This window comes from Phyllobates terribilis, unplaced genomic scaffold (genome assembly GCF_046119375.1).
Source record: "Phyllobates terribilis strain yellow unplaced genomic scaffold, ASM4611937v1 Scaffold_1__5_contigs__length_1240528914, whole genome shotgun sequence".
NCBI classification, from domain to species: Eukaryota; Metazoa; Chordata; class Amphibia; order Anura; family Dendrobatidae; genus Phyllobates; species Phyllobates terribilis.
In genome coordinates, this window is record NW_027362761.1 from 111,716,951 (window position 1) to 111,743,877 (window position 26,927).

Consider the following 26,927-nt stretch of genomic DNA (forward strand, 5'->3'; position numbering starts at 1 on the left):
TACATGTTGCAAGTATACCAACTTATACTCCGGTTAATTTATTTCGGTTTTCTGTCAGTCATTACATGTCTCACACTGGTAACTTCCCCTTCTACGTAAAATAAGCCTTGGAGGCAGATTCTCATGGAGAGCAGTGTCTGGTCCATATTCTGCAACAGCTCATTTACATATAAGAAAAAAAAATTCTCTGGAATAAGACATAACCTTGCAAATATTAAGGTATCATGCTATTCAGCTTCCTATGACCTACATGCCCATATAGACGGCTTAGGAGGGTTGATCTTACTGACAGATTCTCTTTAATGTTGCAGGGAGAGCTATCACCTTCAAACCCGCACACCATTACGATCGGTTGAAGTTTCCCTGCAAAATGAATTTTTGAGAAGGAAAAGAGTGGAAACACTGCGGAGTGCGAGCCGGAGCATGGCTGCGGCATATGCAGAATTACCTACTGCAGAACATTTATAAACAATCCAGAAAAGGTCATAATTCTGGACTGCCAGGGACACACGGACACTAGCAGTCTGCTCTTTATCATTCTTTTAGGACATACTTGTCTGCCACCTGCAGAATCCAGTTACAAGTTTATTGGCCATTCTCTGGTGAGGGAATCTTCACATAGTGATATTAACAACTGTGAGACTCCGCAGAAGGAAGCACATGAGAGACTATCCACAAAGAATGCCCATGAAAGATATGTCTGGACTATAAACAGTCATTGGCTTCTTGTTAGAGAACTTTGTGATCACAGTTAAATGTTAATGTGCTGCGTCTGCCCCTAAATATGTCATTCACTACTCTCATCAGGATACAGATGAAATTATACATAAAAAAAAGGATGGAGAGTTGGGAGCTCTTGATTTTTGGAAAACTATAGCCAGCCCTCCTGTGGTCCGTGCTACAATTGTCACAAAGTAGGTCTCAGACTGCAGAACACAAACCCGCATCCGTGCTTTATGGTTTCCAATATGCTGGCCAACCCTATTAAAGCCACTATCTTGGCCAATTTTTACGACTCATTGGGATGTTTGTTTTTCACGCACATGTTCCATTTATGTTTTTCAAGCATTGAACATGTAAATATACAATTTATATTCTCCCGCGCTCTCCACATACATGATGCTGTTCAAGAGACAACCATTTCGGATCGGAGTCACAGATCAAAAATCACCTATACGAGTCTATGGTTCTGTGAAAATGGCAGGTTGCACAAAGAGGTCATCCCAGTGCTGTCGGTTTCTAACATTGTAATGAATAGGAGAAGCTTTAAACTTTTTTTTTGGCATACAAGAAAACCCCTGATGTCAAAAGCAACAATAGTGACCAGATTCATCTGGCACACTCATGAAAACTGTTCCGTTATTTTTGTTCAAGAGAAAAATCACGACGAGCCCTTAGATGTTACTACACCCTAAAAACAGATGCAAATTGTAGAATTAAAAAAGAAGAACACACTACTCACCTCTTCTCAGTACCCCAGCTCCTTGGCAAACAAGCTCTGCCAGTCCAGTGGCCATAGCCTTTATTACAAGCAGCCAGCATGTGAATGCTGCCAATCAGTGGCTGCAACAGTCACACATCAAACTACTGGCATCACAGCGCAGAGAGGAAGCCAGTACAATATGGCAAATTACCGCTGCGGTCACCAATTCACTGCATCGATCATGGTTTGGTAGGCTGTAAACAAAGACTGGGAGAAGCACTGGAATAACAGTGCTGGGTCTCTGGGAAAATAAGGGGGCGAGTAGGGTTTTAGAATATTTGCAGGTTTTTTTTTTATACAATACTAACACACACACACACACACACATAGACAGGTATAAGTTGGATAACTAACTTTCTACACAGAAGATATAATAATATAGTGTTGATGGAGCAGTGAAATGCTCGAGTGCTCAGTACTCGAATAGAGCACTTCGGACGCTTGAATGTGCTTGACTCAAGTAGCCAGCATAATAAAAGTGAATGGCAAACAAGAGCATTCGCTCGCCCATCGGTAATAATAATAATAATAAATGTTTTTCTCAGTGTGGCTATGCAAACATGGAGAGTGCTCAGCACTGAAAGCATGGTCGCTTATACATTTAGTATTGATATAAATACCTGTGTTATATTCATACACTTTATTTTTTAAAGTTATTAGGTTGTTTGATGGAAGAGAAGTGAAAAAAAAAAAAAAGTATAAAACAACTTAATCGGTAATGTACAGAATTGCGCCAACTACCCACCAATAATAGCAACTTCTATCTAGACAAGCAACTGTTTTTTGCTCAAGAGCACAATTCAGTTAATACATACACTCTAAAAGGTTGCAAAATATATACATAAAAATAATAATGACAGGGTCATATTTTGGTAGGAAAAAAAAACAAAAAAAAAAAAAAAACAGAAAAACAAGGTAACAGAGAAACAAAAAGCAATTTGCTTTCATTGGCGATTTCCATTTCAATGTACATTGGCTCCCACTGTGTAGGAAGCATTTACTTATCAGCATGTCAACCATTTACACCATGGGGAAAAGAAAGGACCTAGGCACAATGCACTGTAGCCTACATTTCCAGTCGGGAAGAGCTACATGCTCACAAATAGATTGCTCTTTGTTTGTCTTTTCTTCCAGGCCTTTCATTGCATCACTTATTCATTCCATTTTCTGCAGGAAGATTTTTATTAGGTGTGCTGCATAGGAGAGGACTGAAAAGTCCAGGTCGAACAAGCGCTTTTAAATAGAACTGTAGATTACATGTATTGTTCCGCACAGTGCTCCAAGTTTAAAGCGCTTACTGGATTTTTTTTTTTTTGACATATGAAAAGTAATAACAAGCACCTCCAAAGCTAGTAATAATGGTGTTTTCTGGCATCCATATTTCTGACAAACATTTTGCCACTGTACAATTTAAGGATGGCTGTTACGGCTACACAGATTAGTATTCCACCCTGATTGCCTTCCATATAGGTTTCTCAATGACGGTATTGCTTATTGTTTTTTTCTTTGCTCTATGATCATATACACACACATGGTGGGCCATTTATATGGATACACCTAAATTAAATGGGAATGGTTGGTGATATCAACTTCCTGTTTGTGGCACATTAGTATATGGGAGGGGGGAATACTTTTCCAGATGGGTGGTGACCATGGCGGCCATTTTGGATCCAACTTTATTTTTTTTTCAATGGGAAGAGGGTCATGTGACATATCAATCTTATTTCTTATTACTTATTATACTTAATATAAATTAAGTTATTTACAAGTTTATGACCACTTATAAAATGTGTTCAAAGTGCTGCCCATTGTGTTGGATTGTCAATGCAACCCTCTTCTCCCACTCTTGACACACTGATAGCAACACCGCAGAAGAAATGCTAGCACAGGCTTCCAGTATCCGTTGTTTGATGTCACATGACCCTCTTCCCATTGAAAAAAATAAAGTTGGATCCAGAATGGCTGCCATGGTCACCACCCATCTGGATAAGTTTTCCCCCTCCCATAAACTAATGGGCCACAAACAGGGAGTTGATATTAACCACCATTCCCATTTATTTTAGGTGTATCCATATAAATTTATTACACATACACAAATTGAATCAAAGCCCCAAGATCTCCCACTACCATTCTGCAGGGGATGTGCAGAATATAGTGAATACCATTTTATAGTTCATATCATATAACACTGCTATATCATTTATCTCTAGTTATCTAATTAGTCCTTAAAAATATTGGGGGGGGGGGGGGATGTAAAAACAAAAAACCCCTAAATGAGCTTCCTACTTTGATTGCTGCACATGAAGACTAGCGACAGACAGCCACGGCTTATTTCAATAAGTGGAGAAAAACCCTGAAATTCTGAAGGAATGACAGAGAGCTGCAGCTGGAGGATAATGTTTAAAGCACATTAGCATTACAAAATGACATCCCTGGAAGATTGTATGAAGGAGACAATCAATCTTCAGCTTAATAATGACAACTTAAACACTTCCAAAATGGATTTGGTCTCTGAATAACATAGAAGTTGGTGTATTGGGGGCCCGTGTGACCTCATCAAGTGATGTATATTGTACCGTGACCATTCTTAAAGTTACAGTTGTAGTCAGAACAAGCAGAAGATAAGAGATCTGGACAAAAGTGACAACAGCAGCGCGCATCACGCTCCCCCCCAGCTCTGTCTTACTTTGATATATGACAGCTCAGATCAGCAGCACATTAATAATGCTCAATTTAAAAATCATTTCCCAGTGCACTCCGAGGAATAGTAGAAACCTTGCAGCGGGGCTGGAAGTGCATGTTGTGTGCTTTCATCGTCAGCTTAAAGGATTGTTATCCTAAAGGAAACTAACGATCTGTTAATTAAAATGTGCTTGTTGGGTTAAAGTGGTGGTTCACACTGAAAAAGAAAAAAAGCAAACCTGTCAGAAAATAGGCTGTAAAACACGCTCAATTAATTGCGGAAACTACCACAAAACCCATACAAAATTAAGATGGCAAATTATTATGGCTTGTTAGAGAAAACAAATACACAAACTGTGGAAATCACAGCAAAACTGAACAAACTGGAGAATGGATCTAGACACATCAATGTGGCTTAAGTTGCAGAATACATTTGGTGTAATTTAATGGGTATGTCAGACAAACTACGCTACCTCATGCCATGCCTTTCTGACATACAGAAGTTCTCTACAGAGCTTGTCCCTGAGCACTATTCTTGGGGAAGAGGGTATATGCAGACCCCATGTGCACCCATGGCTGAACCACTCACACCAGTGTTTGCGTGGGGTGCTTCTGTAAAGACATGTCCTCTGTACAAGGCCTTTGGCAAATAGCCATTTAAGGTATATGCTGACATTAAGGTAATTAGTCACCAAGTTTTTGCCACCTAATCTGATAGCAGCATAATGTAGAGGCAGAGACTTTGATTCCAGTGATGTGTCACTTACTGGGCTGCTTCCTGTAGTTTTGATAATCTCCTGCTAATTAAATCAGCAGTTTTATCAGTAGAGGACTAGTAGACCTGCTACCATGTAGTCCTCCATATAGCCCTGCACCTACCACTGCTTGGCAGCTTTCTGCCTATGCACAGTGTACACAGAAAGCTGCCAATCAGTGGTGTGGCTGGGTTATACAGAGCTCAGCATTCAGAGAACTGCTAGATCTGCAGTGATTTTATTAGAACTGCAGCAAGCAGACCAGTAAGTGATACATCGCTGGAATCAGGGTTTCTGCCCTTACCTCATACTGCTCTCAGATGGGGATGCAAAAACCTGACAGATTTCATTTAATAGTCCATTTACACAAGCCGACCGAGTTTGTTAAATGTCTACTCATGGGCTACATACAAGCCAATCGGCAGTCGTCTTACTAGCCTGTTTATACAGGATGAGCAGAATTCTATGTTAGCAGCAGATCTGCTGTTCACATAGGAGAATGTGCTGCTGATAAAGAGGATACATAAAAGTCATTGCACCCGACGGACGAGCTTTGCCAATTCATCAGGTGATTGCTCACTTGTTTAGATGGAATCAGAATTGGGAACAAACATTTCTACGAATGATCACTTTCTGATTATTGACCCTTTTTAGATTCACACAACAACTTTAGAATATGAACTGTCAAAACCTATTCAGGTGATACAGAGCACCTCTGATGAGCGGTGCATTTACACCAGCTGATTTTGAGATATTAAACTGTTGATTGTGTAAACCGAATATTTAATATTTACCAGTGTGATCCCGCTGCAGATGAACACTGGGCAATCTGTAGAAGGCGGCCATTGTATTGGGCAGCTCAAGTTTTATTTACATAGGATGATATGATGCCAAGAATAATCATCTTTTGAGCAGGCCAAAAGAAGGCATATTCATCGCCTGATCCGCAGCCTCTTTACCTTTAAATTTATTTTACTCACTTATATAGTGCCCGTAATTTCCAAAGCAATCACAGACATCATCACTGCCCCCATCGCAATCCCCATTGGGGCTCACAATCTACATTCCCTATCAGTATGTCTTTGGAGGGTGGGAGGAAACCGGAGAACCTGGAGGAAACCCACGGGGAGAACATACAAACTCCTTGCAGATGTTGTCCTTGGTGGGATTTGAATCTAGCTGCAATGCAACAGTGCTAACCACTGAGCCATTGTAAATTGCACAATTCCTAGGGAGCGCGCCTTCACAATAATTGTGCTGTGGAAATGGAGCTTAAGCCAGATCCACTTTCTTCATTGGTGAGCCACTCAAGTCCAATGATATCATTTAAAGCGGAGGGACTCTCACATCAGGATTTTAGGGCAGATTATCAGCCGGTTATATACTGCAGATTGTGCGCTTTGTCTTAAGACGATTGTAGACTACAGAACAGAAAATCAATCAATAGATCTGATATTTTGACAACACAAAACTGTTAAGTAGATTAAAAAAAAAAATGAACATTTGTTTCAAGGAGCTCCGTACACATGGGTAAAGATCCCACTATGTACAAGAGGAGTGTGTGAAAGGGTCACAGGCATGCATTCAACCGGAACTCAATTTTGTTTTATGGGCGCTCCTTCAGAAAGAAGGAGACTACTGCAAACCCCCCAGAAATGTGCACGCTGAAATGTCCGGGGGGGGAAAACTAGAATAGCCTGAACAGTCATGGATCATATACAAAAATATCTTTTAGAAGCATGTTACCAAGGACGGCAAAAAGATTACTGGGAACCTTTCATCAAATGTTTATTTTTTGTCTTAGTAGATACACAAATATACAGAGTAGAAAATTACAAAATAATTATTGCTACATGCTCAAGGCATTAAAATACTTACTATCGTTACATAGAATGCCCTGAACGTGCTCATATAGGAATTCCCTCCCAGGGGAGGGTTGGCAGAAGAAATGGCTGCCTGGAGTCTAGTGTATATACCAGGTCGCTCCAATAGGCAGAATTCTTAACAGGTTCACTTTTATTTTGTTTAATGCTTCGAAAGTTGGTGTCATAGTAGTCACTTGCTTTCTATGTTTCATGCAGAAATGCAGCAGTTTTGCAAAAGTTTCTGCATAACAGATACAAAACAATATGACCTCGGTCTGAATGCATACTCATCTACATAAAGCATTTACTTACTGAACACGTGTGTCCGAAAATAGCTGGGATACTAAGAGTACAGGTGGACTGGTACTGTTATTAAAGCATTCCACCCCTAGAATAAAATGCTGGACCTGTATGGGCAAACGACCAGACAATGATATTCACAGGCATTCTCTATGTCTGAGGACAATGGCCGCCAGCCCCTTTGTATGCTAGCGGCACATTAATTATTATTATATTCAATACTCAAAAGAGCCATCAAGGCTTATAAGGAATCTGTCAGCAAGTTTGCCACCTAATCTGAGAGCAGCATGATGTAGAGACAAAGACACTGATCCCAGTGATGTGTCAATTACTGAGCTGCCTGCTGTAGTTTTGATAAAAACACTGTCTCACCAGCAAATTATGATTAGATGTCTAGTAGACCTGCTGCAACATAGTCCTCCAGATTTATGAGCTCTATATAACCCCGCCTCCACCACTGATTGGCAGCTTTTTGCCTATGCAGGGTGTACACAGAAAGCAGCCCATCAGTGGACGGGGCTATATACAGTGCAGCATTCAGGGGACTGGTTAGATCTGCTGCAGCTAAAGCAGTGATTTTATCAAAACTACAGCAAGCAGCTCAGTAAGTGATACAGCGCTGGAATCAGGGTCCCTGCCCCAATGCCCCTAACTACACCATGCTGCTCTCAGATGGGGAAGCAAAGACTTGGTGACAGATTACCTTTAGGCTGCGTGCCCACGTTGCGGATTACAAGCGTTTTTGATGCGGAATTTCCGCAGCGGAAATGCTTGTAAAACGCATGGTAATCCGCACCCCATGGTCCCCAAGGGGATTCCGCAAGTTCTATGCACATGCTGCGGATTTTTCCACAGCTTTTATGCTGCGTTCAAAAATCCGCAGCATGTCAATTAATTTTGCGTTTCCGCAAGCGGAATTGCCTTGTGCAATGCATTAAAAACGCAAGGCAATTCCGCATGTGGAAAACGCGAGATAAACGCATGAAAAACGCGCGATAAACGCGTGCGGAATTCCGCATGCGTTTTTCCGGGAGAGGACTTGCAGAAATGAAGCAGAAATTTTCTGCTTCATTTCTGCAACGTGGGCACATAGCCTGAAACATCATCTCCTTCCATCTGTGTAAACTAATTTAAACAACATAACCCCGAAATAAAAGAAGCTCTAACATCTATTTTACTGTGTTATGAATAGCATGAGGCTAAGATATGTACCAATTTGGTTAAAACTTCGCACTCTGTGATCTGAAACTAAGTCTACTAATGAGTAAAGCCCCCGTCACACTAAGAGATCGCTAGCGAGATCGCTGCTGAGTCACAAGTTTTGTGATGCAACAGCGACCTCAGCAGCGATCTTGCTACGTTTGACACGTAGCAGCGACCAGGCCCCTGCTGTGAGATCACTGGTCGTGTCGGAATGGCCTGGACCATTTTTTGATCGTTGTGGCCCCGCTGGGTAGCATGCATCGGTATTTGACACCTTACCAACGACCTTGTTGGCGACTCAGAACTGAGACCCGTAGCGACCTGTATAACGATGTCGGCGGTCGTTCGGACCCTGTCACATAGTCGCTACTCTGATTCAGACCTAGATGAGGGACGTACTGTGTGATGCTGTAGTCACACAGGCGTGCATTTGCGTTGCCTTTTCCGTGCCCCTCAGCTCCGTTGTGATTGGAAGCCTTGCCTTAAAAGAAGTCAACATAGTAGCGCTTCCGTCCTTTGTTCCTGATCGCATGCAGGAATGCAGATTGTAGTAGAGTTCTCCGGGCTGTGACTCCACATCGATTTATCTGTTCTTCAACGGTTCTTCTGACACCTATACTCCGTCTGCACGGTAGGTATCGTTTGCGGTCAGGAACAAAGGACAGAGGCGCTACTATGTTGCCTTCTTTTAAGGCAAGGCCGCCCAATCAGAACGCAGTAGCGACCACCAACCGGAGCTGAGGGGGTGTGGAAAAGGCAATGCAAACGCACGCCTGTGTGACTACAGCATCACACAGTACGTCCCTCATCTAGGTCTGAATCAGAGTAGCGACTATGTGACAGGGTCCGAACGACCGCCGACATCGTTATACAGGTCGCTACAGGTCGCCGTATCATTGCTGAGTTGTCGGGAAGATCTGCCTGTTTGACAGCTCACCAGCGACCACATAGCGACGCAGCAACGATCCCTGACAGGTCGTATCGTTGTCGGGATCGTTGTAGCGTCGCTAAGTGTGACTTAAGAAGAGTTTTCCAAATGTTATTGTGTTGGAATCTGAGAATCTTTTTGGAGAGGAGAAGTAGAATGAGTTGTTTGAACAAGCTGGTATTTTTACATTGCCGCTTTTAGTGAACAGACAGGTCCACCTCCCCAGGCACGTCTGGCCATAATCCATCCAGTATGTGGACCTATTCAGTTACACATACTTTCATCTATGCTTCCCACAGGAATCCACTTGCAAACTATTTACCATTGGTAAGGAAGGGGTTATTTGTACGAGCAGATAATCGTTTAAACGATGTGATCACAACTATCAAACAATGTCAGACAAGTGTGTATACTGGACGAGAATCGTGAAAAAATGGCTGAAGAGCGATCAGTACATCTCAACATCGAACATCGTGGTCTGCAAAAGTGTAGATGTGCTCAACGTTCAGATCCCATAAATGATACCATGTGTCTCAAACACATGAATTTATAAAAGTATTGTACAAACATTTTTTTGTTGAAGCTGTAAAAAGAAAATATAGACTTAGCAAAGCAATATTTTTTTCCTCTAATTATGAATATTTATTTGTTTTAATGATCCAACCACTACTGAACCATTTATTGCCTTTTAACACAATCAACCCCATTTAGGACTTGAATTTGAAACCCCTCATTTTTGTCCGGCAAATCATTGTTCGCTTGTTCCATCTCTATTTACATTCTAGAAAAATTCAATGAGAATTTTTTCTATCACCTAAACGACTTCATGAACGAGCATTTCTGGAAACATCGTTCATGAAATGCGCTCAACTCCTTCACATTACATAATTATTGTGAACGACAGGTCGTTACCATTAGAATCTGGCAGGTTATCAGCCAGTGTAAATTGGCCTTAAAAAGGGGTATTCCCATCTCCAAGATCCTATCCCTATATGTAATAGGCTTGGAGGAGGCGGCAGCTGCTGCTGCTGATTAGGATAGGATCTTGGAGATGGGAATACCCCTTTAAGTTTGGGGCTTTGCCAATCCAAGTAGAAAAAAGCATAATCACAAATTTGGGTTGACCAGGTATTTTTTTTTTTTTGCAAATCTAATCTGAACAACAACAGCCACTGAACTTGATATATTACAGATCACTTAAATCTTAGAATACCCTGTGCCAATACACATAAAAAAGTGTATTAACCACTGCTTACCTACATCATGTGCAACTATACTACTAACACACACCATTAGTTTGTTGCCCAGAAATGCCATTTATGTTGCGTTTTATAGTAACTGTACAGGGGGTAAATTAAAAGGAACTTGGTCTAACAGTTTCTTAACTGGTGCAATTAAATGATCTTGGTGGACAGGTTAAAATATTGAGAGGGCAAAGCACACAGAGAGAAACCATGGTGTAATGGTGGTATGAATTTGTTTGGCTCAAGAGTTGGCGCGAGCACAATTGCCCAGGTAAGACCGGACAATCAGGCTATTATATTCATAGAGCATAAATTGGCCCAGAACAAGCTTGGCAACTTTGTAAGACACTGCATTACCGATTTGTTGTAGATATAGACTGTATATAGTTCAGTGCTGTATATATAAGCCATGTTCACACTTTCAGGATGTGTGTGTGTGTGTGTGTGTGTGTGTGTGTGTGTGTGTGTGTGTGTGTGTGTGTGTGTGTGTGTGTGTGTGTGTTATTTTTAAACATTATAAAATATATTATTTTTTTCTTTAAATAAATTAAAATCATATAACATATATTAATGATTTTAATTTAAAGATTATATGTATATTTTATAATTTAATATATACACTATAACAAACACACAGATTGAGATTATTTTCATATGATGGCATCTTTTAATATATATATTACAAGGTGACATCATGTAAAGTTAACTTCTTAAAAATTTTAAAAAGTTCATAAAGAAAATGTCTAGAGAGAATATGCTATAAAAGGGAAAAAAAAGAAAAGAAATAAAAACACACAACAAATAAATTCACCGAATCCTCAATGTCCGCCCTGCTCTGTCTGTGTACTCCGCTAGGCTGGTGATTGGCTGCAGCGGTCACACAGGTACACTTCAGTCATCGCAGCCAAGTAAACAAAGACCGGCTGGGAGCACTGAAGCGGGTCCTGGTTACTTTAAACCATTCCAGAAAACCCTTCTGACTAACTACTACACTAACAAGGCTGCAGCACATTTCGGTCTCCGCTCTTTCCAGAGGAACCATTGGAGGCAGCAGCCTTCATTAGTGATTTCGGCTCGTCTGTTAGACTGTCCTATGTAAAAATGAGAAAAGGACTTTAGAGATGTGTCTGGCTGATGTACATTACAGTAATTCTGGAAAAAATGAAGTGAATCAGAGAAGCCAGTGGCTCGTTCGTTGCACAATGAACTTCAGAAACAGTTCTTAGTGAATAGAAAATGTTCTGAGTCATGGGTAATTATAATATGACAAGGTCTCTGTAGGGCTATGTACGCTGGCAACTTTCCCAGCACTTGTCACATCGCGGAAACACATACAGCCCAAGTAGAAGAAACGACAAAGCCCAAGTAGTAGAGTTCTAGACGCTCAACGTTTTCTTTTTTTCAAAGAGAAAGAGAAGCTCATGGGACTTGGCTAAGAGAAATCGAAATGCTAGATTTGCCTCATCATGAGCAGGTCTTTGTGCCGTCGCTTCATCTCCCCACCTAACAACAATTTCTAAGCCTGACAGCAAACACTTCCCCAAAGACAAAAATTATATCACAAGGGGAATATTAACCAAGCAACAGTTTGGAGCTCTGGGGGATGTGCAGACATATATGAAAAGAATGGGAAGACACAACAAATAAAAATATACTCTTCAAAAACAAATATTTATATAGCCTAGCAAACAAAGCTTAATAATGGAGGGAATCGTTAAACACGCCAAATGCCACCGAAAAACAGAAAAGGCATTTCATTCTAGAGCCTCATTCACACATCAGTATTTCTATACCAAAACCAGGAGTGTCTCCAAAACCCAGAACAAATGTCATTCTTTCACTAGTTTTCTTCTGTAAGTTCCACTCCCAGCTTTGGCATACAAACACGGATGTGTGAATGAGGCCTTAGAAAGAGAAACAGCGACAAGTAAATTCTACAAAACAGGGTTTCATGAGGGGCCAGTATTACAGTAATATAACGTGGTTATACAACAAATAGATTAAAATTCACAAAAATAGATACAGAAAGGATATGTAGAGCCCAAGAATGGTTGTAAAGAAACTTCCTCTGCTTGATATATATATCTCTATCTTACAGAATGCAAAATGACTGCGGATCTGAATTAGATTATTTCTAGAAGTAAGGCAGAAAAAGGTCTTACACTGGGAAACCCATTAATCTCACAGGCCAAGTGCACGGTAGTAGCACCAAGTCTTAGATCACAGTTGTGTAATGGCTTCCACAAACAGGTCAGCTATTGTTTAAAGGGGTTGTCACACGTTCCTAAATGGGTAAAATGAAAAACTACTTGTAAAAAAGAAAAAAAACAAGCAACTTTGCAATTTACCCTTTATTTTAAAAAATGTTGAGAATGGAAAGGATTTTTAAGTGTATAGCTCGTTGGCCACCCGGCAGTGAATTAGAGTGGCCAGTTATGTAGGCAAGGAGGAGCCCACACCGCTAGTAGGTAGCCTTCCTGCATCACTCTCGATTGATGGATTCAACCAGCCTCAGTACACCTACTAGAAGCCGGAGAGTACAGCTCAGACTAATGGCACAACCATGGCGGCTTGTCGGCACTTCCAACCTTCAAGAGCAGACTGCCCCCAGCAATATGGAAGCAGAGGAGCGGTGTGCTCATGATCACCCCCTGACGAAGGACGTGTTGTCCGAAACGCGCGTCGGGGTTTGCCGCGGGGTGCCACTCACATAAGCTGCTGTAGACACAGGTACGCTATTCATTTTCTGATTGACTGTATGCTGCCCCTTTGGTACTGGCTGTATAGATGTATCTGACATAGATATGGCCATAATTATAGTGCACATAGTACTTTCACATATACTGGTTGACCATATACCTGCTTTCTATCCTGGATTCTCAGGGGATTCTCACTATACGTTAATTAGATTCCCAGCAATACGGTCTAATAGTTGTACCTGTTGCATTACTATCATGTTTTGTATTATGCAGCTTATCATGTAAATTTTACTCTGTGATTTTTGTTTGGACTCTGCAATGCGGCTTTCCTTTTGCATGTAGTGCCACTTGTTACCTTTACATAATAAAAGTGATTTATTTAATCCTTTACCTGATTGGACCTATCATTCGGTGGTTCTCTTCTTTTCATGTGTGTTACCGAATGGTCTGCCATTCCTCATTGGTCCATATACTAAAGCACTTGGTATAAGTTTGACCGGGCCAGCCTACAGGTGATAGTATGGTCTGTGTCCTGTGCTTCAAGATTCAGTGTTTTTTGTCTCTCATGATCACTGAAGAAGATATTGACCTCATCAGGACACAGCCATCCTTTGTTTATGGGCAGGCACCTTAAGGGCATGTTCACAGGTAGTGTCTACGCTGGGGATTTTCAGCCTAAAGGCCCCGTCACACTAAGCGATGCAGCAGCGATCCCAACAACGATACGACCTGTCAGGGATCGTTGCCGCATCGCTAATACATCGCTGGTGAGCTGTCAAACAGGCAGGCTCACCAGCGATGAGGGGAGCAGCGATATCGTGGAAAGAATCGTTCCACGATGTCCTGCTCCCGTTCCCAGCCTGCTGCTTAAGCAGGAGCAGGCTGGTAACTATGGTAAACATCGGGTTACTAAGTGCGCGTGTGCCCCTAGTAACCCGCTGTTTACCATGGATACCACTCTGCTACGGTGCGCTGGAGCCTCCGCTCACCGTAGCAGAGTGGTATCTATGGTAAACAGCGGGTTACTAAGTGCGCGCGTGCCCCTAGTAACCCGATATTTACCATGGTTACCAGCCAGATCGCTGCTCCCGCTGGTCACACACAGCGATGTGTGCTGGCCAGCGGGAGGCCAACGACCAAAAAATGGTCCAGGACACTTTGCAACGATCAGCGATCTCACAGCAGGGGCCTGATCGTTGCAAAGTGTCACACATAGCGACATCGCTGGTGAGGTCGCTGGTGAGTCACCAAAACCGTGACACAGCAGCGATATCGCTTAGTGTGACGGGGCCTTAAGGCTACGTTCACACGTTCAGTATTTTACATCAGTATTTGTAAGACAAAACCAGGAGTGGAACAATCAGAGGAAAAATATAATAGAAACACGTCACCACTTCTGTATTTATCACCCACTCCTGGCTTTGGCTACAAATACTGAAAGTGTGAACATGGCCTAAAGCTGCAGGTGGAAAATCCACAGTGCATTACAGTACAGTGGCGGCAAATAAAATCTTTACAAAGTTCAACGAAACTACAAACTCTTAACATTCAAGTGTTTTATTGCAGATCTTTTGTTACAATTTGTATTTTGTCATTAATTATTTACATTTTTAAGCCAGTTTTGCTATTAGACAGTTTTTGATCATCTCCCCCCACTGCATGAACTTTTCAGAAGTGAAATCATGACTCGGATTTTACATGTAAAGTTTTTTTTTTTTTGCCGGCACTGTATAATCAAACTGGATGAGATTTTACCAAAATGATTCTCTTGCTGGGTAGAAAACATTCAGCAGAAATATTATCTGAGGTATGGATTTTATACTGGAGATTTACTTTTTTTTTTTGCAATGCATAAAAGGTCAAATCAGTAGCAAATCCTCATCAAAATATCAAGCATATCTATATGCTAGATAGTTTAAAAAGATGCAAAAATGAGGTGAAAAAAAACACTTGTATAGCATAAAACATGCCAGAGAAACTGATGTGCAAGACATCTATCGTAGCGGAGGGTCTCTCCAGGTAACTGCCCCCTTCTGGCCATAGATCTTGAGCTCCAGCTATACATGTCATTCCTCTAGAAAGAGTAAAGAGGCATTTCATCGCTTATTGTTCAGTGTTAACAGCGGAGCTTTACCTTAATGGAAATTGGAGAGTTAGGAGCATCCTTATAGAATCACATTAAAGAGCAATAAAGAACAAACAAAGCAGCGAGTGCACATAATGCAGAGATGAAACACATAATAGGATCCTAGACATGATAATCCCACAGGGGTTTTCCTCTGTTCTTCTTAAACCATACACTGCTGCCTAAACAATTACTAGCACTCACGTTTCTTACTGCTCTGCAGCTACTATAGAGGAGTGAAGTACAGGAATCCTTAATTCTACCTATATACTTTAACACAAAACTCTGACTGTTCGTAGAAAAACAACAAAAAAAAACCACAGTTGGGAAATAATGTAAATCAGATAGATTTCTGTATTACTAGAAAGAAAAAACAGTTGGGAAATAACCAAAAGGAGAAATGTAGATGCTGAGCTGTCATTTGGAGAAACCTAGATCAGTGCTGGCAGATTACAGGCAGTGATAATTGACCGTGTAGCTAACAGAGCCACTTTACCATAGGGCTGTTCTAAGTAACTACAGAAGTTTAAGATGCCTGATCTTACGGGAGATAGCGGGCAAGACCATTTGTGCTGAACAACCATCTTCCCGATAATTACATGCTGTTTATAGAAAGTCTTAATCCAGCCACTCCGAAGATTCAATACCAGACCCGACACTCATTATCTTGTACGTACAGTAATGTAGCCAAATACTTTTTGTAGGGAGATATTTATAAGCCCAGTAAAATAGGTTATGTTTTTATAGTAACACAGATCTGATACATTTGTGGACTGGTTGATACAGATTTTGGCATTAAAAAAAAAAAAAAACCCTCACAATGGTCTCACTTTAAAAGGAGTTGTCCAAGTTGTTCAGGAAAGTCTGCAGTCACTTTACAGCGGATGATGTGAGGATTCTCTGCTGCCGGCGGGGAGACCGAGCGGTCAGGCGATAGTTATGCAATATGCATACTTCCAGCCACATTCTGACTAAACGTGGCCGGCCTCGCTCAATACAATTAACCTGAACAAGGCTACCAAAGTCTAGTCGGAATGTGGCCAGGAATATGCATAATGCTGTCACATGACCAGTCGGTCTCACCTCCGACACTGTACAATCCTCAGTGTACGCACGTGCTACGTGATGTGAGGGATTCACAAATCTGCAGACACATGATATGGACATTCAATGCCATGTGAGAATAAGGTCAGGCTACATGTTAACCCTTCGCCACCATGCATGCTCATTAACTTATGAAACTTGGGAAAGCAAATTTAGGCCTTATTCTATTCGTGGCTTTGACAAATGGAACACGTACCCTTTATGGTCTGTTCTCATGTCCATGTTTACCGTGATTTCATTCACACGCTGCATTTTATTTATGTGGATTTTTTAAGTTTTTGTTTTGTTTGGGGGGGATGGGGGTGAGGAGGGGGTGTTCCGAAATCCACAGAATGATGTTCTTTCAGCTCTTTTTCACCCTTTTAAATGGAGAAGAAAAAAAAAAAACACAAGTGGATTTTATTTGGCATTCTTCTCTACTAAAATGCTGCGTGTGAACATACCCTAAGCAAAGCTGTGGAGTCGGTAAGCCGAACCTCCAACTCAGACTCCTCAATTTCCCTGACTTCTGACTCCACAGCATGGCCTCACTACTGAGCGTGTACATAAAGTGCAGCACACATTCATCTCAGCTAAAAGCCGAGATCCTTAGATCAGGAACAGAACAGACATTTATAGAACATTTCATAACTTTCCCAAATTCTTATGAAAAAATTTACAGCACATCCTGCATTGTACTACTGTACCCAATTTATTATCGGCGTCGGTACCGGACACCGACTTTAACTCCACAGCCCTGGTCCTAAGGATTAACTCCTAAGCCCTGGTCCTACCTTTCATCAAGTCAGAATTCCCTAAAAGGCTTCTGGAATAACCTCTAATACCAGAAACGTCACCATATGGCTGGAGTTTATTTTCATATTTAGCGATTTGCAGATTGGTCAGATTACAATGAGACTTGGCAGGTCTATATGATCTACTTCAATATACCATTTAATGCACAGGAACATATCTCCCATAAATCAATAGAAGCAAAATGTTGCCAGCACAGAGATTAGAACTAAGTAGCCGAAACATATACAGACCACTGTAGGACTAATGCATTTCCTGAAGAGTCACAAATGGGGGCTTAGTGATATCTATTTACACAGACGCAAATCAAAGGGTGAAATATCCAATGTATACATTAAATCAAGACAGGAGGTCTGTCTTTTTAAACTGTGGAAAGTAAACAGTGTGCTGCTCCAACGTTCCATATGTGAGCTGTAAATGTCTTCATCAGGCTCGTTCAGCGAGCGCAGCCAAGCCAATGAGCTAACAGCAGTATCATTCAGCGGACATGGAACATGAGAACTCTGGTGAGAGGCCAAGGAGCACAGCTTTCAGACATTTTATATTTATACGGCTCACAACAAATACTACACCAAATTACTAAACACACTCCCACGTCAAATGGAAAACACACGGGATGCCCATAAAGAACCATTTTATCCACATAAAAGGATCAACACATAAAGACCAAAGCTGGAAACCCAATCTAGCCAGCATGGTGCTCATAAGAGGATCCAACAATGAGAACATAGCAAATTGGGTAAAAGAAGTTTTGCAAATGTCTCAAGTTCTGTGCATCACAGAAGTGAAACCCTTAAAGACTGCAGAGTGGTGCCTTACCTCGTTTCGGTTTTGGAAAGCTTTCGTGTAAGTGAAATACCACTTTCTCCACAAAGTGCTGAATGTTACTGTGCTCCGGTCCTCTGACAAAGACCATCCAATCGTGGGTGAATCCCTCAAGTGTTGGTTTCTTCCTTACCTGGGCTCGGTGACCCAGTTCTAGCTTTACTTGGACGGCACACTGCAAAGTACAGAACAGACAGAAAATCAGCAGGCGAATGCTTCCAAATGATAGGATCGTGCGTTCTCCACTGTAAGGCTGTGTGCCCACGTAGCATTTTTCAAGCGTTTTTGATGCGGAATTTCCGCAGCGTAAACGCTTGAAAAACGCTTGGTAACACGCACCCCATGGTCCCCAATGGGATTCCGCAAGTTCTATGCACATGCTGCGGATTTTTCCGCAGCGTTTATGCTGCGTTCAAAAATCCGCAGCATGTCATTTAATTTTGCGTTTCCGCAAGCAGAATTGCCTTTGTTCAATGCATAAAAAACGCAAGGCAATTCCGCATGTGGAAAACGCGTGATAAACGCGCGAAAAACGCGCGATAAACGCGTGCGGAATTCCGCATGCGTTTTTCCGGGAGAGGACTTGCATTTATGCAGCAGAAATTTTCTGCTTCATAAATGCAACGTGGGCACATAGCCTAAAGCCGGGCTCACACAACCGTATCTTCAGTCCGAGTGCTGCCCGTAAAAATCGGACCGCAGACAACAGCCCTAGGACCAATGGTATTCAATAGAGTAGTGCAGAGGAGCGAGATTTATTCCACCAATCAAATCTGCAAGTGTAAAACGAAAAACGCAGCATGCACTACTTTCTTCCGTAAATCAGATGAGAATCGTCCATTCAAATCCAAGGGTGCGCAAAAAAAAGCAATAGTATATCACCCGATTATTCCGGATACGCTACAATTCTGTATCATAGGAAACTGTAAATGGTCTTGTCATCAATAGCAGCTGCTGTAAAAAGCAGATTGTATACGAAAGACAAATGAGAGAAAAAAAAAAAAAGTGATGAAACTGACAGTTTTTTATATAGTTGTGTGAACCTGGCCTAAATATCCACTAAAACCTCTCCAAGAGACGACCACAATCAGTTAGAACCAGATTTCACCGACCTCTGCGTAATTGGCCACTGAATAACAGCTCTTAGACCCCCTCTACACACACTAATTTTCCAGTTTTAAAAGCATGTAGAAAAAAAAAAAAAAAAAGGAGTTTCATGTGTTTTTCATTGCACATTTGCTGTAGTTTTTATTTTAACATTTGAAACCATGTAAAAAAAAAAAAAAGAATCCAGAGAAGAATGCCATACCCAGAGCATGATGATCTTTAAAAAATAAAAAGTCACAATCCACAAAAATAACCTAAATCCAAAACTTTATCATCTAACCAAGGGAACATGACATTGAGAACAACGCTGGACATAATTGTGTGTAAACTCAACCCTAAGGCTGTGTGCCCACGTAGCATTTTTCAAGCGTATATGCTGCGGAATTTCCGCAGCGTAAACGCTTGTAAAACGCTTGGTAACCCGCACCCCATGGTCCCCAATGGGATTCCGCAAGTTCTATGCACATGCTGCGGATTTTTCCGCAGCGTTTATGCCGCGTTCAAAAATCCGCAGCATGTCATTTAATTTTGCGTTTCCGCAAGCAGAATTGCCTTTGTCCAATGCATAAAAAACGCAAGGCAATTCCGCATGTGGAAAACGCGCGATAAACGCGCGAAGAATGCACGATAAACGCGTGCGGAATTCCGCATGCGTTTTTCCGGCAGAGGACTTGCATTTATGCAGCAGAAATTTTCTGCTTCATAAATGCAACGTGGGCACATAGCCTAAAAGGCAATTTTGCTCCAATATTGGGAAGTTTTATCTTTGCACATGCACCTAAACCTGTCTCATGTGCCATATGACCGAGCGCAAGCTGCGCCTCGATCTGTCACTTAGTATACCATAGCCAAGAGAATCACTTTATTTATTAAAGAGGTGTAGAAAACACAACAGAATCTGATCAGACACTTAATTATTATTAATATCAGACAAGTCTCCAAGATTTTGCACAGACCATTAGTTCCAAGGAAAAAAAAAATGTCTGACACGTGAACAGCCCCATAGACAGCTAAAAGTACGAGTGCTATTCGTGAAAAAAAAAAAAAAAAAAAACGGACAGCACTTGTCCGTGAAAAGCAGAAGTGTGAATGAGCCCTAAGGCCTCATTCAGGCTGTGTTTTTTAAAAATCGCACTCAGGATTTTTCTCGTGTGTGAGTGTGTGAGGTCAATATGCAATAAATATCCATTATAAGTGTGTGGAAAAGTTATTTCTAGGTGTATAAAGAACTCGGCATTTCTCACATGACAGCAAGTCCTTACATAAAGGCATTGCAGGCTCAAGCCAAGAGCAAGCAAAACACAATGAAGCGATCTAGTCAATGCAAACTGCAGGATATATGTAATATCTAAAACAGGAATATCCGCTGCATGGATGCGATTCAATGACGCTAGGTCACCATACAATGGCTGCTGTGCTTCCTTATTCTTTACCACTGTAAAGTGCACTCATGTGTAATAAGCCGTGTAGAGTATGACGCTCTACAATATCAGTGCTTACGGTAATATGTGAAGGATATCAGCAGTCACAATGGAGTCATGGACCTGTATCAGGTGTGGTGCCTTCAGCCTCAGGAGTCCTAAGAGACTGACTACCTCCCATCCTGTAGCGCCTGTGCTTGGTACTGCAGAGCGCTCAGGCTGGGTTCAGACAAGTGTAGGAAAAACTATTCGATTTGCACCCATATAGTCATCAGTACGTCCACTTTTACATCTGTATGAGATCAGAAGGCATCCATTTTCATACATCAACATTTTAAAAAAAATTGACAAGACCGAACACAGTTTTCTATGTTAAAGATTTCAATGTATCTTTATAAAAATAAAAAATAAAAATAAAAAAATGCAATACTTCTAATTCTTTTACAGTCCTTCATTTACCGCACCCATAGACTTGAGGACAGTCTAATCTGAAATTTAGGAAGAGACTAATATATCATATGATTTTTTTCCACATAGACCTAAAAAACAAAAAAACAGTCATCTGAACAGCCCTATTGAATAACACTGGACCATGTGATATTCGATTTTAACAGGTACGTATAATACACTTGTCTGAACGAACCCTAAAACTCAGTCCCAATTAAGTGAATGTGTTACAATACCAGGAACAGGCAATCCAAACCTTACAGCGACGTGCCTGTCACCTTCCGTCAGCTCATCTATCCTATACTAGGTCATCACCATTAGGCCACGGCCCCACTATCAGTATTTTTTCTCAGGAGTGGAAGCCAAAACCCGATGAGGAACAATCAGAGAAAAGGTATAATAAAAACAAGTCATCAATTCTGTATTTATCACCCACTCCTGGTTTTGGCTCCCACTCCTGAGGAAAAATACTGACCAAATACTGATAGTGGGGCTGTGGCCTTAAAGTCACCAAAAACCCCTGTAAATATGGAGCTGAAATAACTGGCAAAGTGGTTCCAGTCTTATTCACGGAAGGTAAAATAGGCATCTAAAACAAGCTGAATCTCTGCCATGGATCAGGTGAAGGCACGGATATTAAACCATGGGATCCATAGAAAAGTTGGTAGGCATAAGCTATAAAACAGTCTGGTGAGTTGGTTCAGAAGTGTATTAGGGTCATTATAAGGTAAGGTTTGTTTCTATGTGGGTAATTCAAGTGCCCCTATAACAGCAAAAACTGGACAAAATAATCCATACATCCATGTATCATAGAAATCATTCCAATACCAAACTAATATCATAATGTCATAGGGGCCACGGTGAGCGTCTGTCAATGGAGGTTAATGCAGTAATTGTGTTCTCCCAAGATCACGTTCACACGTTCAGTATTTTACATCAGTATGTATAAGCCATAGGAGGGGAACAACCAGAGGAAAAGTATAATCGAAACACATCACCACTTCTGTATTTATCACCCACTCCTGGTTATGGCTTACAGATACTGATATAAAATACTGCCCAAATACTGAACGTGGTCTAATTGCGATCATGTATGATTAAAGGCCCCTGGGCTTTAAGCATATGTGTATTCACCCTATAATCACCACTTTCCACCCTTCATGGAATAGGTCTTTTGTTCTTAGGAGAAAACTAACAAAACAAAAAGGACATCAGTTACAACATGGATACGTAAGCTAAATGTGACCCGACAAGCACTGGCTGCCCTAAAGCAAACAAGAGCCATGGCAGAAAGGTGTAATGGCCAAAGGAGGAAAGAACTCTGGAAGGCGGACAGACAGGAGCGGCAGGAGAATGACAGCTACTCCTGGATCTACCCTGACCACAGACCAAAGGTTTATGGTTAACAAGTAACAGAGTGTCTCATAAAGAAAAGATAAATGGAACAATGCTGTCTGGAGTTTGGCGAGGGTCTCAAGTACCCTGACCATAAATTATTAACCATCATCCCAACACAAGTCCCTTCCACCACCAATCTAAACCAGTGTACAACCATTTCCCAAAGATTTGTCCTGACCGCTCAAGGGCTTGGAGTGACCACAGGCGATGGTCTGGGTATAGGAATGTAATGGCCGGCTCCTGTTAGGCTCATCATTTATAGGATGTATATACTCCTATGAAATGTATGCTTCAAAGCTGTGGATGGTCTCTATGAGGGAAATGTGTGCAAAAAGAATCCTCAGACACGTGCCATAGATTTACAACGTGACACCACTAGTTAAGGGAAATATTTGCAAAAATAAATAAATCAAATGTTATTAAAGAAGCAGATGGATCTAAGTCTATGGCATATCTTTCATTCTGTGAAGAAAAAAAAAAGAAACATAACTGCGCACATTGCACTTATCAAAGGGACAGGGAACACATCCATAGGGCTGCCTCCTGATATGTATGACCACACAGAATAGTTTAGGAGATTGTCATTAACGTGGTTAGGTGTAAAATAGCATTGAAAGTCGATTGGCCACATTTGTCCTATATGCCCATGTGGTGGCATACTGGCACTACTCCATTGAAGCTATATGCCACAGAAAACCCCGAACGATACCCTCTGGAAGCAACCAGTGCGGTGTGAGCGGAGCCGACTTCTCTCACAATGAGGCTACGTTCACAATACCATATTTTTGGATTAAGTGTTGTCCTTCCAAAAAATATAGCACTTCCACGAATGCCACGTTCACACATTCAGTATTTTACCTCCATATTTAGAAGCCATAACCAGGAGTGGGTGATAAATACAGAAGTGGTGAAGTGTTTCTATTACACTTTTCCTGATTGTTCCTCTCCTGATTTTGGCTACAAATACTGATGTAAAAAACTGACCAAATACTGAACGTGTGAACATGGCCTAATAGTATTCAGGTGACAGTTTTCTTTTTCACAAACATCCCCCCCCCAAAAAATAAAAAAAATTGCAGCATACACTATTCCAGATGCAACTTGCCTAATCAAGTCTATGGGAGTGCAAAAAAGATATTGTTGGATCGCATACAAGCCAGCCATATTGCAGCAGATTTTTAGATACATTGTAATTCGTTAACACAGGAAAATGCATTTGGTCTATTAAATTTTAACTGCTGATATATAAACCAGATGGCACAAGGATCAAAATCGGATCATTTTTTATATGCTAGTGTGAACTGCGCCCAATAATTGAGCCTGTAAAAATGAAGGCTGCACTATAGTTAGACTATATCTATTGTATTCTTGACCTTCTTGTATACCAGATAAAATACATCACATTCTGCACAATTCTGACCATCGAAAAAAGTAACGAGACTTAATGTAAGTGGTGAGCACTTAGCATGGGACAGAAATAATGAAATAAGCCCTATATGGAGGTAAACTAACAAAGAACAGAGGATTGAGAGGAAAGTGATTCGATCGGAGCTGTGATTGTGATGTGTAACCCCCCACATACTACACAATACAACGCTAAATGGGATGTCCCATATAGGATATAATGCACCCTATACACCAGAGTGCTCAGGTGTCATATGAGGTTATCCATTACAATATATAATATATATCTGGGGCAGCTTCCCATGGCAACCAGTCTGGAGGGCTACCATAAGAGCAGGATTGCAGACCCCTCTCGTGTAGTATGGAGGGAGACCTTGCACCACCGCCCCCTGGCCATCGTGTATGGGTATGTGAGTGTACAGGGGGATCACAAGGACCGGTGCAGATGTAATAAGTCGGGGATGGGGGGGGGCTGTCACTGGCAGGGTTAACCCCTCGCGCGCCGCCCCGGCAGCCCCACACTGCAGACATAGAGAACGCACCATGCTAGCGGCGCCTCCTGCAGCTGCTCCGGGGAACACAGACCAGCCTGTAGATCCACTGCTGATCGCTCCAGATCCCGATCTACCTCCTGCAGCTGCTCCGGGGAACACAGACCAGCCTGTAGATCCACTGCTGATCGCTCCAGATCCCGATCTACCTCCTGCAGCTGCTCCGGGGAACACAGACCAGCCTGTAGATCCACTGCTGATCGCTCCAGATCCCGATCTACCACCTCCTGCAGGTGCTTGATTCAGATCCACGGTGATCGCCCACCTCACCGGGCGCTCCTTGTAGCAGGAGAATCCCAGAAAAGCAATCCGGTTGTCGGTACCGATCCGCTCCTCATAGGGGGTGCTCTAATCCAGTTCCATGATTGTGCACGGCACACACCGGCCCAGGTGCTGCCGATCCACAGCGATCCCAACTCTCAGATCATGTCAATGCACTTCATACTGCCCCTCCTATGGGCTCTGTATTCAATCCAGGCTCTCTGGCACTTTGCGATGCCGGTCCATATGCCCATCTACTTTCCGATCGGCTCCGGCGCATGCCCCCTTATATCGCCGGGCAGCTTGTATCAGCAGAGGGGGGATGAGAATGGTAGGGCGAGAATGGCAAACACCTAGAGATGGCAGGACGGCCAATAATCCAGGTGGATGCTGGCAGCAGTATAGATGGCAGTGCTGTTACTGCAGGCTGAGCCGGTCTGCAGAGGGTTGCATTAAGGGTATGATCCACCCCCTGTACTCACCGAGCTGGCCATGCCTAGGGGTTGGGGCAGCCTCTTATTCCTCCTCCTTTAAGTTTTATTTGTGCTGGGAGGGAGGATCAGAAGGAGGTGGAGGGTAGATGGCAGCCAGCATTGCTCTCCTGCCGCCGGATCCGTCTGCCTCTCTCCCCTTGTCTCTACACTGAGCCGGCGGCTGGCAGGTCCCAGGCGCATGCGTACTGGAGCCACTGCCAGACAGAAAACGGCGAAGCCGAAGGAGGAGGGTTTGGTAGAGAAGAAAGAAGAAAATGAAAAAAAAAATCAGAGGGTGGAAAAATAACGTAAAAGTCCAGTGTGGTGGTGGAGCAACTGAAAAGTGCGCTCCTAAAGCTGTGACTAAAGTGTTCCGGGGCTGAGAGGTGACAGGAAAAAGGGGAGAGGAGAAATGGGGTAATGGAAATGGTGACGAGCTGTCAATGAAGAAATGGGGTAAAATAATGGTGAGGAGCAGTCCATGGAGAAATGGGGTAAAGTAATGGTGAGGAGCTGTCTGTGGAGAAATGGGGTAAAGTAATGGTGAAGAGCTGTCCATGGAAAAATGGGGTAAAATAATGGTGAGGAGCGGTCTGTGGAGAAATGGGGTAAAAGAAATAGTGAGGAGCGGTCAATAAAGAAATGGGGTAACGTAATGGTGAGGAGCTGTCTGTGGAGAAATGAGGCAAAAGAAATAGTGAGGAGCAGTCCGTGGAGAAATGGGGTAAAAGAAATAGTGAGGAGCGGTCAATAAAGAAATAGGGTAACGTAATGGTGAGGAGCTGTCTGTGGAGAAATGGGGTAAAAGAAATAGTGAGGAGCGGTCAATAAAGAAATGGGGTAACGTAATGGTGAGGAGCAGTCTGTGGAGAAATGAGGCAAAAGAAATAGTGAGGAGCAGTCCGTGGAGAAATGGGGTAAAAGAAATAGTGAGGAGCGGTCAATAAAGAAATAGGGTAACGTAATGGTGAGGAGCTGTCTGTGGAGAAATGGGGTAAAAGAAATAGTGAGGAGCGGTCAATAAAGAAATGGGGTAACGTAATGGTGAGGAGCTGTCTGTGGAGAAATGGGGTAAAAGAAATAGTGAGGAGCGGTCAATAAAGAAATGGGGTAACGTAATGGTGAGGAGCTGTCTGTGGAGAAATGGGGTAAAAGAAATAGTGAGGAGCGGTCAATTAAGAAATGGGGTAACGTAATGGTGAGGAGCTGTCTGTGGAGAAATGGGGTAAAAGAAATAGTGAGGAGCGGTCAATAAAGAAATGGGGTAACGTAATGGTGAGGAGCTGTCTGTGGAGAAATGGGGTAAAAGAAATAGTGAGGAGCGGTCAATACAGAAATGGGGTAAAATAATGGTGAGGAGCTGTCTGTGGAGAAATGAGGTAAAAAAAAATAGTGAGGAGCGGTCAATAAAGAAATGGGGTAACGTAATGGTGAGGAGCTGTCTGTGGAGAAATGGGGTAAAAGAAATAGTGAGGAGCGGTCAATACAGAAATGGGGTAAAATAATGGTGAGGAGCTGTCTGTGGAGAAATGGGGTAAAGGAAATGGTGAGGCTCCATCACTGAAGAAATGGGGTAAAGGAAATGGTGAGGAGCTGTCTGTGGAGAAATGGGGTAAAGGAAATGGCGAGGCTCCATCACTGAAGAAATGGGGTAAAGGAAATGGTGAGGAGCTGTCACTAGAGATATGAGGTAAAGGAAATGGTGAGGAGCTGTCACTAGAGATATGAGGTAAAGGAAATGGAGAGGAGCTGTCACTAGAGATATGAGGTAAAGAAAATGGTGAGGAGCTGTCGCTAGAGATATGAGGTAAAGGAAATGGTGAGGAACTGTCCCTAGAGATATGAGGTAAAGGAAATGGT

General features: G+C 42.2%; 1 protein-coding gene across 6 annotated transcripts in view; it reads right to left on the reverse strand.

Moving 5' to 3' along the window:
• Nucleotides 1-26,927, reverse strand: part of MLLT3 (MLLT3 super elongation complex subunit) — a 388,749-nt gene that overhangs the window by 266,871 nt on the left and 94,951 nt on the right. For 3 of the 6 annotated variants that reach the window (XM_073666179.1, XM_073666162.1, XM_073666197.1), the window contains exons 1-2: nucleotides 25,077-25,275; nucleotides 18,000-18,180 (exon numbers count right to left, since the gene is read on the reverse strand). In XM_073666179.1, coding sequence (XP_073522280.1) covers nucleotides 18,000-18,180; nucleotides 25,077-25,088 — 193 coding nt within the window. In that variant the 5' untranslated portion in view covers nucleotides 25,089-25,275. Of the gene's footprint in view, nucleotides 1-17,999; nucleotides 18,181-24,324; nucleotides 25,276-26,927 lie in introns of those variants that run through there. The other 3 variants (XM_073666170.1, XM_073666207.1, XM_073666190.1) reach the window with 3 other exon arrangements.